The sequence below is a fragment of the Musca domestica genome, unplaced genomic scaffold (assembly GCF_030504385.1).
Source record: "Musca domestica strain aabys unplaced genomic scaffold, Musca_domestica.polishedcontigs.V.1.1 27, whole genome shotgun sequence".
NCBI classification, from domain to species: Eukaryota; Metazoa; Arthropoda; class Insecta; order Diptera; family Muscidae; genus Musca; species Musca domestica.
The window spans coordinates 3,486,443-3,507,579 of NW_026712286.1; the positions used below are offsets into that span (position 1 = coordinate 3,486,443).

General features: G+C 34.5%; 1 protein-coding gene across 1 annotated transcript in view; it reads right to left on the reverse strand.

Moving 5' to 3' along the window:
* Positions 1-10,361: 10,361 nt before the first annotated feature.
* Positions 10,362-21,137, reverse strand: part of LOC101887388 (somatostatin receptor type 5) — a 64,314-nt gene continuing 53,538 nt past the window's right edge. Inside the window, exon 2 of the mRNA XM_020035290.2 lies at positions 10,362-15,609. Coding sequence (XP_019890849.1) covers positions 13,505-15,223 — 1,719 coding nt within the window. The 5' untranslated portion in view covers positions 15,224-15,609 and the 3' untranslated portion in view covers positions 10,362-13,504. The remainder of the gene's footprint in view (positions 15,610-21,137) is intronic.

The window sequence follows — 21,137 nt, forward strand, 5'->3', positions numbered from 1 at the left end:
GGAGTCGTCTTCTAGACGACTTGGTAGAATACTTGAAAATCGTCTCATAGACGACTTTAAAGCTGGTATGTCGTGATGAGAGTTGGTATTCCAATTATGTTTTCATCTATGAATTTTATTTACATTTCAATACATTTTTAAATTACTTTAAAATTGGCCACTAAAATGATGCTTTAAATTTATGTGTCCCACTCTCCCTAAATTCGAATTTCATTCTTAAACCGCCTGTATTTATTGTCAAAAACGTTGACATTACTTAGCATAACAAGCTTGGCAAGCACGTGCTATCATAAAATTTGTTGCCTTTTATTGCCTTAAATTTCTCCGAATTTTGCATCAATAAGCAAGTGGATAAGAACAGAAAGCGTGCTATACGGCATACTTTTAGGATGAACGAAAAAAGAAACTAATATACCATAAAACATATTTTCGGGATCATAATTTTAAAATTTAATGTCTGTTTTATGCAGCCCGATGTCGAAACATGCAAATGGACTGGGGAAAGCTGATAACTTCAAAACAAAAAAAAAAAAAAACGGAAACTTAGGCACAGGGATATAACATTAGTCATTATTGACAGTTGTGTCCATTGTCTTTGGGTGTGTGTGTGTGTGTGTGGAGGAATGAGGAGGAAATGTAAAACATGTTGGACATCGACATCGAGAGCACTTCGTGCCACCAAGGCATTTGTCTTTTTAATTGTATTTTTCTCTGACCACCATTTTTTGTGCTTTGGAGGGAGGTAGAGTAACTTATCTCCCAAAAGTATGCTTTGTTTCTTTTTTTTTCCTTGTTTCTCATTATGCTCCACCAAATTGCCATGTTGCTGCTGGTCTTTAATCTTCTCGGGTATTTTGTAATCTTGTCTCTTTCTCTCATTGTTATTTACACTCGAATGCTTGGCGCTGTGTTTTATTAATAAGTCTGTTTTGTTTTATTTTGCCATTTGTCCTGTGGAAAGTTAAAGATTTTTCCTTTACCGATTTTCCAACTTGGGTCTCCCCAATGCTGTAGGGGAGTATATTTAATGTATGAGTGCCTTGTTTGGCTTTCACAAAATATGTAGTCTTTAATTTGGAGTACCCTCCATTCACAGTCGCTCGGTCGTTGGGTCAGCCATCCGGCTATTGTTTGCCTCGATGACCTATTATTTTGGCCAAACATGACAAATTCTCCGGCATATGTTGGCAAATTGCTGTGACGTTTGCTTTGGTTTTCGCTTACCCTCCTGCTGCCTAATGGCTTTCGGCCATCACCGAAATTGTTTGGTTATTTGTCGTTCTTGTCTCTTTTCTTCTCGCTTCTCGCTCTGGCCAACCATTTACATTGATGGGTCTTTATTTATTTCTGTGGTCTTATCAATTTGAAATGGAATCCCTCGCGCAGCAGATTTTTTTTTTCCTCCTGGTCAAAATACAATAGATTACTCAATTCTCAAATAACTCAATGTCATGACAAAATAATGGACAAAAGCCGAAGAAGTAGAAATGTGCCAAAGCTGCAAATAATTGAGACCAAAGAAATGATTATCCCTTAAATCGTTTTGATGACCAGAAGTATTTTATTTAATTGCTCTCAATTATGTGGTTTTAATTGTTCTGCCTTTGTTTGCCTTTGATACAGGTTAATATCAGGCAAAATAATCCGCAAAATACGAAAATATAAACATATGTGACATGTGTCAAATTGTATTGTCATCCTGTGGGTGGCGGGGAGGATGTTAATGGAATATGGCCATAAAAGGCGATTAAGAGTTTGTTCAAAATCTTGTTGAGATTTTTGAGGGGATTAATTTTATGTTTGTGGTTAATGAATTTATATCGGCTTAAAATATCAATTAAAAAAATTCAAACGTAGGATGCGTAGGTGGGTATGAGGGAGTATTTTCCTTTTAATGCCCCTCCAAAAGAAATACAGATTTTCCTATTTAGAATACAACAGTTACTTTTGAATTCCTATGGCCCTTGTTTAATATCTTAATCTTCAGCTTCCCACTTCTATTTCTTTTGTTGTATTGTTTTTGTATATTTTCTATAATACATTTTTGCAATTAAAAACCCCTACTTAGTTAACAAAGAAATTCCTTTCTTCTGCTATTTATCACTTTTTAATTAATGTTTACTTACCAACCAACCAGCCAGCCAGCTTAACTTCAGAGAAATATGCAAGTATTGTAATCTCTCTCTGATTTGAACATTGAATTCAAACAAGTCCTACGGAAAAATACTCGGAACATAAGCAGATTAAAGCTTTTGGTATTATTTTCTTATTTTTTCTTCTTCTTCTCCAACTTTATGAAAACATAAGACCTCAAGTCCTGAAATTACCTCATTAAGAAAAAAAAAAACATGGCAATTACTCGTGCAACGCCTCCAAGTATGCTTTACTTTTATTTTATTAGAAAAACAAATAAAAATAAATATGGAGATGGAGATGAAATCTTTGACGAACGTCGTAGGTGGCAAGGAGGAGGTAAGATGTAGGAATAATAAAAATATACAAAATTAACAAAATAGGATATTGGAAGATAATAATAAAAAAATGTAATAAATAAGTAAATAAAATAAAATTATTTTATATACGCCACCACAATATGATGAGTACATTCATCTCGCCATTCCTTTGGTAACTACTCGACATACTCCTTATAGCCTACTACATGCAGTGGTCAGGGTATTATGTCTTTGTGCGTTTGTTTCGAACATGGAGAAGGAAGCGAGATAGACTCATAGTTACGTTTGATGATCTTCTGATGAGAATTTTCAAATCGTTTGTTTGGCCCATGTCGGTAAAAATTTAAATATAGCTCCCATATATATGTATATATGTGTATATATATATATATATATATATATATATATATATATATATATATATATATATATATATATATGTATACATATATATATATATATATATATATATATATATATATATATATATATATGTATACATATATATATATATATATATATATATATATATATATATATATATATATATATATATATATTTAAATATAGCTCCCATATATATGTATATATGTATATGTATATATATATATATATATATATATATATATATATATATATATATATATATATATATATATATATATATATATATATATATATATATATATATATATATATATATATATAGTTCTCCACATCCGTAATATGAACTCCGTAATAATTATATTCGGGTGTGAGATGAAAAAACTGCAACCAACTTCAGACTGCTGTCATTTCTAAGACACTCGTCCGACAGCTGGTAAAATTATTCCAGTGTCGTCCGACAGCTGGTAAAATTATCATCAAAATAGGGAGGTACCATTATATGGGGGCCATACCAAAACGTGGACCTGCACAGACAATTTTCTGTTACACGCAGTAGTATCAGTTACGAATTCCAAATACCAAATTCAAAACAATTCCGATGAATGATGTCGCTAAAATTATCAAAATACCGAATATCGGGAGGTACCGTTATATGGGAACTATACGTAGACATGGACCTGCACTGACCGACGTCAAGGAAGTGGACGGAAGAAAAGAGCAACATCAGCAGAATTGGTTCGAAAAGTAAAGAAGCGACTTGATCGAAACCCGCGTCGCAGTTGCCGAAAAATGGCTCTTGAGCTGAACTTATCCCAATATTCCATTCAGCGAATATTGAAAAATCAGCTCGGGATGAAGTAATTGAAATTCCAAAATGAGCAAGAACTTACACCGCAGCAGAAAGAAAATAGACTCAAAAGAGCTAAAGAGTTGCTTCGCTTGGCCGAAAGTGGTGAACTGCCAATTTTTTTTTCTCCGTCTCCGATGAGAAAACATTCGTTGTCCAGCAGTTTGTAAACAAACAAAATTATCGTGTTGTCTTGCCAAAGAGGTCAGCTGAAAATGTGTACCTTCGGTTGGCCTCCGGAACACAAGCGCCGGCCATTGTGATGGTGTGGGCCGCCATAACAGCCGATGGTCGCTCTGCGCTCGTATTAATCAACCATGGCATCAGAATAAATGCCGAATATTATCGCGAAAATATTCTGTATGGTGTATTAAAGCCTTGGCCACGCAAACATTTTGGCCGCAGATCTTGGACATTCCGATAGGACTCAGCACCTTCGCACTCACCACATGCCACCCAAAAATGGTTACAAAATCAGGTTCCTCGCTTTATTTCCAGCTCACAATGGCCACCAAAATCTCCGGATACCAATCTGTTATACTATTGTGTCTAGAGTATTTTGGAAAGCACTAAAAATACGAAAGTGTCGATCACCTCAAGCAAGCGCTTCGCCGGGAATGGGCCGCATTCGGGGAGCGTGTGACGGTTTCATTGACCGTTCGTGGGAGGAAAACTAGCATATTTTAAAATGGCCATAACTGCTTAAATATTGACGGCCATTATTTGTGATCACTTTTTGAAGGAGGAAAAAAGCATACTTTAAAATGGCCATAACTCCTTATAAAATATCAAAATATCCTTCGGAGACGCCAATTCGCATATACACTCATAATCAGCCACCGATGTACCCAGTAATATTTTTCCAGGCCATTTAAAGGCCATATAAAGCCAATACGTGTTGAAATATCTAAAAACTTTGCATTACGAAATTGGCCCGTGCATAAAATTCTATGTCAGTTTATCCAGGTCAATCTGTTCACTGTTAGTTATATATAATGTGCTATAAGACAAATTTAGCTTTTCTTACTAATTTCCCAATTTCCCACCAATTCTGCTTTCAGTTGATATATCGGGTTCTCAGTGTAACATCTTTATATTAGAGATTTCGAGGGTTGTTAATTTTTGTTTGGCCATAAATCAGGTTTTCCCAGGTTCAAGGGTATAAAAAGCTCGGTCAATCCGAGCTTAACGTCGTTTTTGCTTGTTTTTTGAAAATGTTTCAATGTATTGAGGCTGGTATTAGAAGCAATTTTTATTGAGTTAGGTATTTTGGGTATTTTTTGAAGTACATAGTTCTATTTAATCGCTATATACAATTTTTTTTAGTTTTCAAAAATATAACCCTTTATGGTTAGAGTACCAAAATTGTAACCCTTCATTGAAGGCTCATATTGTTCATTTTTACATTTGACATTGGTGTGATGCAACTATTAACGATGTGCAAGGTTTGAAATTAATCGAATTCCATGTGCCCTGATTTATATGTGGTTTACAATATTTTTTCAATTCAATTTAATTGGAATATTTGTTTATAAAATGTATGTTTTCCAATTCAAATAATTCATCACATCAACAGTCCTTTTATGTTTCGCTAAACACATCGCAAACAACAGCTTTCGTTGGCATATTTTCACATCCATTTCGGAGCTAATAGTTTTATGGATTTGTGTGTGTGTGTGTGTGTGTTTGGATGGACCACCACAAAACAAAGCAAACCAAATGAAAAGTGAATAACGAAAAAAAAAAACAAACGACTCGGCAGAGAACATTGTTTATTTTAATTTTGGTTTTGATATGCGGATTTTTATCTATTTGAAAAGCAATTCAATGGAACATTGATTTGCCGCAAAATAATAAAAAAACGACCACATGCATACCAACACCATCATGTGGGCATAGCCAACACTCACTCACACACACACACACACTCTGAAATCTCTCCAAACAAATCAAACATTAGACCGATTTCAACAAGTAATAAAGTTGTATTGTTGTGGCTGGGAGAAAAAATTTCTGTTTGAATTTCCATTGAAATGTCTGTATGTTTTATTTAAATTCACACAAAATTAATGAAATAATAAAAAATTCCACAAAAATAAAAATCCCAAAACATACATAAATTTCATCAAATTGCAAATAACAAATCAATAAAACTTAATTATAATGTTTGTGCGAATATATTTAGCAGGCAGGGAAGAAAATAACAAACAAAAAATGCCGGCCACGGCGGAAGGCTGCAATCATCGATGGTGGCGGTAGCGCCCCCCGAAGAAAGACAGGGGAAGTTGCAAAAGAAACAGACATCTGTACTACATATCCACGTCACTGTTGACCAGCCAAATTTACTAGTTTATATTTAGAAAGTGATAATAGTGTTGAAATAGAATTGATTTCGTTTTTTTTTTTCAGCATTTGTCCAATAAATCAATTTAACAATTTAGAAAGTGTGAACCAAAAAATGTATGTTTAAAAATAAATTGTTCAACAATTGCTGGTATGCTATTCATATCCAAGGTCTGGCAATAAAACACAGTGGAAATTGTTTTTTATTTGAGTTTTTTGTGGAAAATTTCCACAATCATTAAATGGATTCCGGATAGGGGAAATATCTTGTTTTTTCTTTTTGCCACAGTAAAATAAATTTCATACACACTTTAAATATGTTGGTGTTGCATGCTTAGTTTTTGCTTATAAATAATCGGGATCTGCGAGGATCTGGTGGAATTTGAGGGTGGATTTAATTACAAGTAAAACATATACCAAGATCCAGTCTCTTTTGGTTCATAGGGACCATTACCTTGATATGGACTTTGATTACACTGTGCTACAACATTAAATTTTTCAATTAAAAAACAAAATTATAGGGGATTATGAAAATAGAGCTAAAATAGAGAGTGGACACGTTTATCGCCTTTTTGAAAGTTTACACTGCAAAGTAGCCTAAAGGGAGGGAGCAAGTCCCCACACAAATTGTTGGTTTAAGATTCCTCGGAATTCGTATATTTTAGACATGTGGTGTCTTCGGCAATATTGCTGATAAAATGCAAGGAATATTTTGGTTGAATATTTTAACCTTAAGGAGAGTCAAAAAAGGGATCTTTTTGGTCTTTTTTTGCAACAATTTATAAAAAATTCCCCTTAAACGGGATCCTATCAAGTCGAAATATTCTACATAATTATTTGTTATAGGTCTAAGAATGCACCAAAAATCTTAGCCTTACCTAAACGCCTGGAATTCATAAATATGTAAAACAAATTTTAGGGTTTTAGCCGTACTTCGTGTAAGAGTGTGTTAAATTATCCTATAAAACGTTTTTTTAAAAGGATGACGTCAAAGAGAAAACTATTTATCATCAAATTTCATTATAAGTCATGAAAGAAAATAAATTTATATTTCGGTCATAAATATTGAAAATATTTGCTATTTTTCGATACCATTTTTTGTGGCTTTTTCTCGAATTAATGAGAGCAAGTATCATAAAATGTTGTTTAAGGCAAACAGTGTCAAAGGAAGCCACAGTCTACCAAATTTCATTATAAATAACGGAATATACGAGCCTTTGGACCAGCCTTGCTCACAATATATGCATTAGTAGTGGTAATAAAAAAGAACAAGTAAAAAAGTTGCAAGTTCGGCCGGGTCGAACTTTGAATACTCTCAATCTTTTAAAACACATTTGGCAATTTTCAAAAAAAAAAAAAAAAAAAATACGTTAAAAATTCTGTTAAAATCCTAAAAATACCGTTATATTAGGGTATATAGGAATACGTGGATCTGCATAGGCAATTCCTGTCATAAGCCACTACAATATTCAAATCCGAAACTTGAAAAAAAAATCGGTAAATAATGTCGCTAAAATCACTAAAATATCGAATATTGGAAAGTACCGTTATATGGGGGCTATACGAAAACGTGAACCTGCATGGAAAAGTTTCTGTCTTAGGCTGTTGTATCCATTACGAACTTCGAATACCAAATTTGAAACAATTCCGGTGAATAATTTCGCCAAAATCATCAAAATACCGAATATCGTGATGTACCATTATATGGGGCCTATACGAAGACGTGAACCAGCACAGAGAATTTTTTGTCATAGGCTGTACGAGTTTCTAATACCAAATTTTAGACAATTCCGGTATACAATATCGCTAAAATCATTAAAATACCGTATATCGGGAGGTACCATTATATCGGGGCAATAGGAAGACGTGGACCTACACAGACAATTTTCTGTCATATGCTGAAGTATCCATTACGAACTTCAAATACCAAATTTGAAACAATTCCGGTAAAAATTTCGCAAAAATCATTAAAATACCGAATATAGGGAGGTACAGTTATATGGTGCTATACCAAAACCTAGACCTACATGGCCCATTTTCAATACCAAAAGTCCTGCAGACATAATGTACATTTGAGTACAGTTTTATCAACCTACTTCATTTCGTTTGGAAGAAAGAGAGATTTTCACAGACGGACGGAACATCGCTACATCGAAATAGAATTTTATGCTGATCAAGAATATATATACTATGTGGGGTCTAAAATATATACTTCGGGGTGTTTCAAACGGAATGACAAACTTAATATACCCTCCATACTATGGTAGAGGGTATAAAAACGAGAGAGAATACATGTCCTTTGTTTACACTCTTTCGTTCGAGCCATGGACACTTTTTGGGGGTTAATTACGAACGTACTCTCAAGGGCGTATCCTATGTGTTAGACGAATTACTTGTTTCTCAACCTGCCAAAAAATGAAGGCAGTAATTTTTTAGTTTTCGATGAAGAATAGTTTTTCTCGATTATTTTATGAATCTCATTTTTCGATATACATTAACACATATTATATGTAACGAGAGGAAGAGAGAGAGAAAAAGTTCTGTTATAGAGGCATAGAGGTACTGAACTCAGATTTGCTGGTTTTTACTGGCGAGACAATTATACTCACTAGCGGGAGTGCTCAAAATACGACTTTTACAATATTGTTATCAGAGATTGGCATCAATATTCATCAAAGTATTTGTATTTTTGCAGAAATTTGTTACATTTGCAGAAATTCACTTGAGATATAGCCTCCATTAATATGGGCTTTAAAGCGCTAACATATCCCTCCAAACACGATGAAAAAGAGAAGAGAAAAATACAAATACTTATAAATACAATAATAGCCTGACAGAAACTAAAAGAATACTCGGCAGGAGTAGCATCTGATCGATTTACTTCCACTCGACAATGAGCGAAGCGTACCCACCTTTACTCGAGTAGCATAGTATAAAAGAGAATAGATGATTTCTGATTTACTCTCAGGAATAGTCTCTCTCGAATTCGGGCGGATTTACTCTTTAATCGATCTAATCGAGCAAGCCTTTTGGAGTTGTAATTAGCACTGGTTGGTTTACTATGATCCAGAGTGAGGTATTTTCCTATTCCCTCAAATTGGTTCAGGTAAAGCCTCAACTCCAAATTTATTATTTGATACCAACTATAAATCTTTTTTAATATATCTCTTTGATTTTATGCTTTTTTTAAATTTCGGATATCAATACCCAATAAAATATTTTTTACCATTACATTTACTTACCCTTCTATGTCATATCCGGCATATTTTCAATTCCATTTCAGTTTTCATTTTTTTTTTTTTGCATTTCATTTATTAAAGATTTCCTTAAAATGAAATTTACTTTTTTCATAGATTTTATTGACTTATCATTCTTTTCTCTTTTTGTTTTGGTTTATCTTTTACATCTAAAATAATGAAAAAATTTCCTGTATTTTTGTGTTGTAGTTCTGGTTCAAAATTGTTGTATGGTATTTGTGTTACTGTTTTTTTCCATTTGTAATTATTTGTTTTATTTTATATTCTGTTCTTTTAAAGTGGTTTCTCTTTGGCTTAAATAACTAATACAAGTTAAAGTTTTATAAACATTCAACATTTATAAATATATGTTTCAATTACAGAATTGTAACTGGCTATTTGTTGTTGGGTATGTAAAAAAATTGAATTATTTTAAAATTAAAAAGCAAATAAGTTTCTGTTTTTTAATTATTTATTGACTCTGTATCTACAATAAAATCGTATAATGTATTTAGTTTTAAAAACGTTTAACGTTTTTTCCTTAGAGTTATCAAAATAAATATAGGAATATTTCCGGAATTTGCACACTTTGTTCTCCTAAAAAGTAAATTTGTATACAAAACAATTGGATTTTTGCATAAACCTATTTACTTTTTGTCATACATAGGAATTTTTGGTTTGGTCTTATTTTGACAACTCTAGATGTTTGTGTTTTTTTTTTTTCAGTTTTTTAATTCTTAAAATTATGTAATTAAAATTATTTTTTAAAAATTCTTTTGGCAACACAAATGTATATGTAGTTCTTAGAGGCTAAATACAAATATCATTGGTTTAGTAATTGTTATTAATTTCTTAGTTTTTTTATGTAAATTTAATTTATGGTAATGTGTACAAATTTACAAATTTAATTATTTTTTCTTAAGCTCTGTATGCATGTTAATGAATAATTATTTTTTTTTATCTTATATCATATGTTGCATTCTATAGTAATTTAGGGTATTTTAATTTTTTTTTTTCATTTTTGATATTTTACATAATTTTCAAAAATTAATACAATATTTAGTAGGGAATGTTTGAGAGCTGTATTTCAAATAAATATTTTTTTTTCTGTGTCCTTCAACTTTAGATATGTCCTGGAAACCCCAATAAAATTTTGGAGGACAGTTTTGAACAATTGCAGACTTTTAATCAAAAGTGTGGCCTTTAAAAATAACAGTACTTTTTTAAAAGCTCCGAATGATGGTCAAAGGGGGTTACTTTAAATGACAAAACTTCCCAAAGATCTTTTCATCAGTTGAAGAAAATATATTGACTATTGTATCCCAAAAAACTATAATTTTTTTTTATTTTATATTTTATTTTTGTGTTTTTCTTATTTTTTATTATTTATTTCCCTATTTTTATATAATATTGATCCATTTTGTCGATTCTATAAATCATTGTACATTGAAATTATGATTTTGTTCGGAAGTTGGTATTATTTGTTAAATTCGATAATTATTATATTTTGAGAAGATCGAGAACTTAGAAAAGCAAAAGAAAATATTTACTAAATATTTGGACCTACAACCAAAAAATTTTCTGAAATGAAAGTTAAATATTATTAAAAAATTATTTAATTAATTAAAACTTTTCTTTTCGGCAGTTGGTCCTTTTTTGAAGTAGGGGAAAAAATTCAGTTAATATCGAGAGTTCGTTAAACCCTTTTCTTGTCTAAATAAGTTCGCTTTCTTAACAAAATAGCCAAAAAAATATTGAAACTTACACAATGACCCAAATAGATTGCCCTTGAATCTCTAAAACTTGGTGGTTTATGGCCGGTGTATTAATACCTGTGAAAATGAGTATTTTTTTCAGATACGAACACAATTTCAGCTTATTCCACCATGAACCAAATATGCAGAGACATTCCTTAATTTGTAATTTTTACATCAAGACATGCAAAACGGATAGAAAATATGACAAATCTGGCAATCCCAAGAATGCAATTATGAAGTCTTGAGGCTCCGGGAGATGGCATAGTTTAATGTCCAAAAACTAACTTTTCCAAAAAAAATTGTACAAACAATTCTGAAAAATAAATAAATTCTAAATGTTAAACAGGCCAATGAGAATCCCAAAATTATAGATAATTTGGTTGGAAACTGTGACCAAACTCCTTGAAATACCGAAAATTAGAAGGCAACTGTATATGGTGTTATACCCAACTAGGGACCGATATAACTTAATACCTTGGAAGTAATAAAAACTTCTATGCCAATTTCACTTCTCTTGACAGAAGGATGGTCATATTATCATATCAATTAATAGTTTTAAAATGATTACGAATATATGTACTATATGGAGCCTCCAATGAATATTTCGAGGTATTGTGAGATTATTTCGTGAGAGTGAAAAAAATCCAGTTTCACATTGAAAAATTCCTCTACAAAGCCAGATTCTCAGAGAGTTTCAGATTTTCACATTAAAAAATGTTCGAATTCTAGTCAAGAGTGTAGTTCCTGAGAGTGCAGAAGAAAAAAAAGTTTCATATTAAAAAAAATGCTCAAATTCTAGTCAAGAGTGTAACTTCTGAGAGTGAAAAGGAAAATCCAGTCTACGTCATTCGAATATGAACGAGGTTGCTACGCTCGATTTTGAACAGGATAGAATTGAGCTCGAAATCGAAAAAAATTTTGGGTTTTGTCATACCGTTATTATATTTGAAAAAGTGTGGATTTGTTCAACCTAAAACTGCAACAGATACAAAAACAAAATTTCATTGTTGCCAATCTTGGTAGAGGCATATGGATAGTGTGGTTGCTTTTCTTATTTTATACGTTTCAGTGAACAGAATAACTTTTTCCGCTCTATTCCAAACTTAAAATAAACTATAACTTAATTTCAATCATTTTTAAAGTACTCGTCAACAATCCCAAATAAAAGAGTGGAGAGTAAGCTCGTCATCAACGAGCGCTCCTACTTTCGGAGCAATGAACGTGAATGCCAGCTTTTTAATACCTGAAATGTTTTTTATTTTTTTATTTACTATTATTATTATTTTTTTTTTTTTTTTTTTGAGGACCCTATATATTTCTGAAATTTAAACCACTTTTCTGTTTCTGTACTTTGTGGGCCAAATAGTTCTATTAGGACGAATTTCATGCAAAAAATTGTGAAAACTCAGGTAGGTAAATTTGTCTCTCAAAACGATTTTTTAATTCAATCCAAAGACAATTTAATACGACCACACCGGAGGCGGATTCTTAAAATTGCCTTCTCTGTCAAATATTTTTTCTATAAATCTATCATAAAAAAAATTAAGAGGTATTTCTCCAAAAAAACGTATCCTTTGTAATGACTTTTCTCTCTGTAAGAACGAAAATATTTAAGTCCTTAAAGTTTTTAAATTGTTGAAATTCTTAAATTTTCCTAAATACTTCCATATAAAACTTTATTTCTGTTATATATACCATTTCTTAATGAAGTCATTATACGCTGATAAAAAAATAGGTTCTATTTTATCGTTCCAAATTTGAACTAAAAATTAAAGATCCTCTATGATCCTCTGAGAAATACCTATCTCTTTCAGGGATATATTCATATACTTAAGACAATTCTGAATTAAAAATTCTTCCATTTGCATAAACTATACTCCCAAGAGACGCTTCTCACCTATTAAAAAATACCACTGGTTCAATATTACACAACGCAAGGCTGGCTTTATTATCAATTGGTTAAAATCCAAGAAAATCGTACTTCTAATTGGTTTTCCTTGTTAAAATAAAAACAATCTCCCCCAATACTTATCAATTACAAAAATAAAAACACTAATAAAATCCTTAAATTTACAAAGTTTTTCTCCTTTCTAATAATATCAACATCTAAACTTACCAGAAAAAAAACTATACAATTTTCAGATAATATAGAAAATTTGTTTCTCCAAACTTACAAAACTATTATTTTTTGGCAATAAGACTAGCACGTTTTTTTTTTTTCTAAACAAAAAAGTGTTGAGGTTTTGAACCCAATTTTATAAATTAATTTGATCTTTGAACTTACAACTATTCCTCAGTTTCTAGGACACTATCTAAGCCTACAGCTACTACCATGTGATGCTGATGATATGGATGATGGTGGTGATGATACTGATGCTGATGATGTGAATTCTGATGATGCTGATGCCCCAGCCTATGCTATAGAACATTATTCGACTGCAATAAAACAATACATTCCCGAACTCTAGTCTTACGCCTTTCTTATAAGTCGGTGTGTAACACTGGAGGCTTGTCAACAGCCCCCTCCGAACATTCCGAGAGATTATCAAGGTTGGAGTTTTCAGTACAAACACTACTAGGCCCTGGCATTAAGAGATTTGAATTCTGAGAGTTACACGACGAGCCTAGTTTGGGTGGTGCCAGGAAATTATTATTGGCCAACTGTTGTTGGCACGGCACCACCGAACTATTCGCCTCCAGGGTTGTCACATTCGTGTGACCTGTGGTGGTGGTGGCTGTTGTCGAATTCATGCCAGCCCTTTGGCGAAATGAAGCCCTCTGCTTCGCCTTATTAGGGGCCAAAAGCTTTTCGGCATTTTTCGATTTACTGAAACGCGGAAACATGCTATTCTCCAGCTGAAGCTGGGCATTGACATCCTTGCGGGCCGCACAGGTGCATGCCTTCATAAATGACTTCTTAAAGTTGTCCGACAGAAAGGCATAGAGTATGGGATTCATGGCCGAGTTCGAGTAGACCAGACAGCTGGCCAACAGAAAGATGGTTATCTCCAGACGTGAGACGCATTTGCCCGGTGTCGAGGTTATCAAGGCCACCTGGGATATCCAATAGGGTAGCCAACACAGGATATATACGGTAATCACTGTCAGTACCAGCTTTGTCACCTTGCGATGGGACCGCTTCTTCTCTTTGGACTTGTGCTTGGGACCAACTGTGTGCAACTTCCGTATGACCAAGCAGTAGAAGCCCAAAATGAATGTCAGCGGGGTGGCAAAGCCCAGGGCCAGTGAGTACAGTATAAATGTGGTACCCGATTGGGTATTCTGGGCTTCCGGCCATTTGATATTGCACGACGTGTGCTTGCCGTTCGTCACCGTGTTGGCAAACAGAATGACGGGCAGCATCAGCAGGGCCGACGTCAGCCAGGCAATGCCAGACACGATTTTCGACACTGTCGGAGTTCTATAGCGCGGCGACGATATGGGATGGCAGACCGCAATGTAGCGGTCGGCCGACATGATGAGCAAGAAAATTGATGACGTAAACTGGGTTATCGACGTACTCACCATGTAGGCCTTGCAGGCGTACTCACCAAACTGCCAGCTGTTGTTGTGCATGGTGTACAGCAGGAAGGGTATGCCGATGAGGAAGCACTCATCCGCAATGGCCAAGTTGAGTATGTATATGTTTGTGACGGTTTGCATTTTGGAAAACCTCAAGACTACATATATCACCAGAGTGTTGCCAAATAAGCCTACAATACAGACTAGCGAATAGAGAATCATAGTTATTAATTTAATGACGGCATTCTGGGGCGAGCCGCACGAGTCGTCATCGCCATAGTCTAACGAGTCATTTGTGTTCGAGAGATTGAAGCTATTCATGGCAGCAATGAAGCTGGCATTGTAACGGCGCATCCACTCATTCTGATCCCATTCGTAAAGTTGTAGCGTGGGTTTCAAATGCTTTTCAAGATTTGATGCTTGAGCTTGATTGGAATCCGAATCGCCAGCCATGTTGGCAACGTCAGACCATTTGGTTATATCATTTGTATCCTTGTTATCATTTCGGTTGTTTGTCGGACGTTGGTCCAGTCCGGTGCGTTTTTGTGGCAACATTAGGGAGGGAGGTGAATTATCATTAGTAAGTCCTTGTTGCTCATCTTTCAATTCCTGTTGTTGTTGCTGCAAACTCAAGTGGGGTAGTAAGCTCATTAGTAATATACTTAAATATAAATTCATGGTTACTGTTGTATTTTATCTGCTCCTGCTTCTCTTGTTATTATTTTTGTTGCTATGTAATATATGCTTAAGTTATTCTAGCAAAAAAAATAAATATTCCAACATTCGAGGTGCAAATACTTCGTTTTTTCCTTGCCCTTCCTTGGCTCTTTGGTTTTTCTAGTTGTAATACTAATAGTGATGATGGTGGTTGTGGTGTTGGCGATAATGATGTTGGTTGGTTGGTTGCTTGGTTGGCTGTTAGTTGTGGTCGTCGTCCTCGTCTGTTCCACTGCCCTCCTCAAGTATTACTTAGTATATATTTTGGCCAGCTTTTGTCATTGCTTTGTGGTAATAACCTCATTTTTTGTGCTCCTTTGTTATCTACTTCAACTACCGACTGAATGCTGTAAGTGAAAGAGAGGGAGAGAGAGAGGAAAAAGAAAATAATTAGATAAGTAACAAGCGCAATAGAATGTAAGGAAATACATAAGGAGAGACTTAGATGTGTAGTCAAGCGAAGAAGTACACTACAGCCTGCAATTTTTCCAGCTAATTTTTGGAATAAAGGACGTGGAATTTTAAAGGGCTCTTGAGGCTATACGTGGGCATTCGTAAGGACTTACCAGAGCTTCTTTAAAGGACCATCTCCCCACTACATGTGAGGAATTATTAACGACCACTAGGGCTTTACATTGGGATTTATTAAGGAAAATCAAACTTATGTACGTGGATCCGTTAAATCCTTTCAGCCATATATGAGGATATTGTAACGACTGGCAGGACTGCACTTGGAACTTTTAAGGACAGTCAGAGGTAGATATCTGGATTTTAAAGGACATTAATTATTTTTAAAGTACTATCGGGGGATTTTAATGGCTATCAGAAGCCTCGAAGTACTAACAAGGCTATATACATTGATGTTTGAAGAACTATCAACTCAATACATGCATTGATTTTATCAAGGTTTCTGATAAGGACTATCGCAAAGACTATATTTACAAGAAGCTATTAAGGCCTACAGGGTCGATAAAATGAAATCTATTAAGGTCTATAAAAGCTATAGACGTGGGGCGTTTTTCAGAATTATGAGGGAGATTTTTAACGGCAATCTACTTGAATGTTTAAGGACTAAAAGGGCTATATAGGAATATTTTAAGGACCATAAGGACTGTAGATGAAATTATTTTAGGGGCTCCCTAAAGACTATCAGGGCTATATGTGGAGATATTTGAAAACAATATCGGAGCTATATTCCTGTATCTTTTAAGGATTCTCATACCTGGATTTTCTACGGACCGTTGTCGCGAAAGTAATAAGGACTATGAGGGTCCTTCGACTTTAGACTTTCTGCACATGAATTTCTTCTAAGGCTCCTTGGAGTTGGAGTTGGGCTCCCTAAAGACTATCAGGGCTATATGTGGAGATATTTGAAAAAAAATATCAGAGCTATTTTCCTGGATCTTTTAAGGATTCTCATACCTGGATTTTCTATGGACATTTGTCACGAACATTATAAGGATTGGCAGAGTCCTTCGACTTATAGAATTTCTGTACATTAATTTCTTCTAAGGCTCCTTGGAGTTCTAAGTCCTATAACTGCACATGAAGGCTTTGAATAAATACCAATAATTGCCAGAGATGAATATGAGATTTTTAAGGGCAATATACGTCAATTTGAGGACTTAAAAGTTTATATAGAAATATTTTAAGGACCATAAGGACTACACATGAAAGTATTTTAGGGACTGCCAAAGAAGCACATGAGAATCTTCCTAAGACTATCAGGGCTATATGTAGGGATATTTGAAAATATGTCAGAGCTACGTTCCTGGCCCTTTTAAGGATTCTCATACCTGTCTTTTCTACTGACAGTTGTAGTGAGCATTATAAGGACTCTCAGGGTCCTTCGACTTATAGACTTTCTGTACATGAATTTCTCTAAGGCACCTTGGAGTCCTTAGTTCTATGAGAGCATGCGGAGGCTTTAAATAATTACCAAAAATTGTCAGAGATACACATGAGAATCTTCCAAGGAATATCAGGGCTATATGTGGAGATATATAAAGGAATATCAGAGCTATATGCCTGGGTCTTTTAAGGACTCTCAGGGCTTCATACTTGGATTTTCTGCGGATAGTTGTCGTGAACATTATAAGGACGGCCAAAGTCCTTCGACTTATAGATTTTCTGTACATTACAAGAATTTTCTCTAAGGACTGCAAGGAGATCCTATAAAGGCATACCGGGACTTTGAATAATTACTAATAGTTGTCAGAGATGTACTTGAGAATCTTCCAAGGACTATCAGGGCTATATGTTGAGATATATAAAGGAATATCAAAGCTATATACCTGGGTCTTTTAAGGACTTTCAGGGCTTCATACTTTTTTACGGACAGTCGTCGTGAACTCTCTAATTACTATCAGAGTCCTTCGACTCGTAGACTTTCTGTACATTACAAGAATTTCTCTAAGGACTGAAGGAGATCCTATAAAGGCATACCAGGCTTTGGATATTTTTCAATAATCGGCAGAGTTATATGTGGAGATATTTTTGAAGTAACATCAGAGCTATATACCTGGATCTTTTAAGGACTCGCAGGAGTCCATACTTGGATTTTTTATTATAAGGACTGTCAGAGTCATTCGAATTATAGACTTTCTGTACGTTACAAGTATTTCCTGGAAGGAGATCCTATAAGGGTATGCAAGGAGATCATATAAGGGTATACCGGGGTTTTAATTATTTCCAATAATCGCCAGGGCTATATGTGGAGAAATATAAAGGAATATCAGAACTATATACATGGGTCTTTAAAGCACTCTCAGGGCTTCATACTTTGATTTTCTAAGTACCTATTACCTATAATTGCCAGTGCTGCACATCAGAATCTTCTATGGACTATCAGCGCTATATATGGAATATAAGAGCAATATGCCTGGGTCTTTTAAGGACTCTCAGAGCTTCATACTTGGATTTTCAAAGGACAGTTGTTGTGAAAATGTTAAGGAATGTCAGAAACCTTCGACTTTTAGACTTTCTCTTCTTTATAGGAAATTCTTCTAAGGACACTGAAAAGATCCATTAAGGGCATACGAGGACTTTGAGTAATTACCATAGCTGCATTTTGGAATTATAATGGACATATTAAGGATTTTACGGACATCTTAGGGATAATAAGGCATGCATTATGAATCTTGAAAGACTATCCCTGAAAATGTGAACATTTTAAGGACAATGATTTTAAGGACATTTTAAGGACTAGCATGAATCCATCCTTGAAGGACTATCTGGTCCATACATTATGTTATTCTGATGACTACCAGAGCTTCATGAGAAAATCCTTCAAGAGCATGCGTAGACTTTTAAGAACTATTAGGTCTAGATGTGGGAACTTTAATGGACATTTTAAGGAGGCTTAAAATTTTGAGTCCTTGAATGCCTGTCAGAGCTACAAATATAGGTATTTAAATCACTATCAAGGTAAATAATTGAATCTCTCAAGGACTTTAATCGTGAACATTTAAAGACTATCGAGGATATCTATGCGATCGTTTGAAGGAATATCTGAGTTATATACGAAGTCCTCTAAGGAGCTATTGGAACTACACATAATGATCTTTTGTGGCCCATTGAGCCAATATACGATGATCTTCTAAGCATTATCGAGACCACATGTATGGGCTGCTTATGGTCTTCCAAGTCGTCCTTAATACAGGAATCTGTAAAGGACTTGCATGGCTATCTACGCCGTTCCTTTAACGTCATTTTCGTGAATATTTCTTGAACTGCCAAGGTTGAGTCCTGAACCATAAATATGAATCTTTCAAGGACTATCAGATATTGTAAATGCAATTTGATCCTTATGGATCCTTAAAAGGTAACACACGAGGTTCTTCTAAAGGCTTTTAGAGCTACATATGCCGTTCTATGATGTCTATTAAGTCTTCAAATGTGGACCTCTGCAAATTTTATGAAAATTATGGTAAAATCTTGAAAATATGGACATGGTCCGATTTTTTCCCCTGTACGCTCTCTCTCACTCTGACTCTCTTATTTTATAGAAATTTGCTTGCTTACTTGCGGAGTTAAATCCCGGATGACACAACCAAAAATGTTGATATGAGTACGGATTTTGGAATAACATCCATGCAAGTGTACCGCCCAACTATATACATGTTTTTAATCGGGTTTGGCTTGCAATCAAAGATTCCTAGTGTACCGAATTTAACATAAATTCGGACCATACTAATTGATTTCGAAATTGAAATATTATCACATTCCAATACACCCCAGAATTTTCGATACTTAATATTTGGAAGGAAGTGCGTATACGTATTGACAATACTTATACGCACCCTTCAACTCAATTTCCCTTAACTTTGCTTTCAAATAGCATTACTCTAAATGATTTCCTTAAACCTTAATTGAATTGGGACTCACATGACAACCATCTGTCACCATAGATTGACCTAAGTTAACATCTCCCAAAGCCTTTGACGAAGGGTGTTTCTGTGCCAATACACCAGCTTATAAAAGTCAGGGCAAAATTATACAACAGCAAAGCTAAGAGAAAGGTGTCACTGGAGACAATTACTGCATATATATGGCCACAATCACACTCAAGCTCATTTGGCTAAGGAAATTGTGACCTAATAAGTGGTTGTGGTATTCAATATTTTACCACTTCTCTGCGCCAAAAGGAAAAAAAGAAAACGAGAGGCAATAGAAAATTTACTACTCGTGCGGAACTATGAATTGGCCAATAATCATGATTTATGTGAGCTACGTGTCCATTCAATGTTTGAAGAAAGTATCAATATATTGCCCATGTTCATGTCCATGCTTGCTGCCATCCAGCTGGTGTAGAAACTTTTCTTGCGGCCTGACATCCATCAAGTTTTGCTTAACAAATGATTCATTCCGTGCTGTTGGCAAAACTTTGAACTTCATGCCGATTGAAGAAAACCCCATCAAATGTTTCAAAATGAGTCTTTGCTTGTGACTGCAACAATCAAATGTCAAATGAAATCAGGCATGACAGACAAACCAAAACAAAAAAAAGGAAGCGACTACGACATATGAAAACACCATTTACATGTATGGTTGGGTAGCTTTGTCAATCACCATGGTTTTTTGTTGAGTGTGCCTATGTGTGGGTAAGTGTTTAAGTGGACAGTTATTTGGAAAAATAGTGTGAACCCTAAAAACTTCAAGGATTATTTGGGTAATTTAACATCGAATGACTAACTTAAGTGCTGAAAGTGGATTAATACCTCAAATTTACAAGGGTTAATGGGGTATAAGAGACACTTAGGGTTTATAAATGACCTCTTTTTTGGAAAAAATCCGAAAATTGTAAACATAAAACATTTAAAGCCAATTTTTTAAATTGCTTTAATGGGTGGTGCGTATAAGTATTGCCACAACGTATACGCACCCTAGAACATTGATTAAATCAAAATTATCCTCTTGTTTAATTTTCATGAAATTGTTAACTCCTCCTAAGTATCATTTTTCAAATTTTATTGAATGAAAGCAAAAAATGTCGGAAATAGCATCAAATTTTAGAATAAGTTTAGATTTGTTCGATTTGTTTGGTACGAATTATGGCCTTCAAATGGCCAAGAAAACCGTCACAGGCAGCCCGAATGTTGCTCTACGGTATTTTGGCCCATTTCCGGCGAAGCGCTTGCTTGAGGTGATCGACACTTGTTATTTTTTAATGCCAACATTGCTTTCCAAAATACTCCAGACACAATAGTCCAATGGATTGATATCCGAAGCTTTTGATGGCCATTGTGCGCTGGAAGTGAAGCGAGGAACCTAAATTTGTAACCATTCTTGGGTGGCGCGTGCTGAGTCCTGTTGAATAATTTTCGTGATTATATTCGGCATTTATTCTGATGCCATGGTCGATTAATACGAGCGG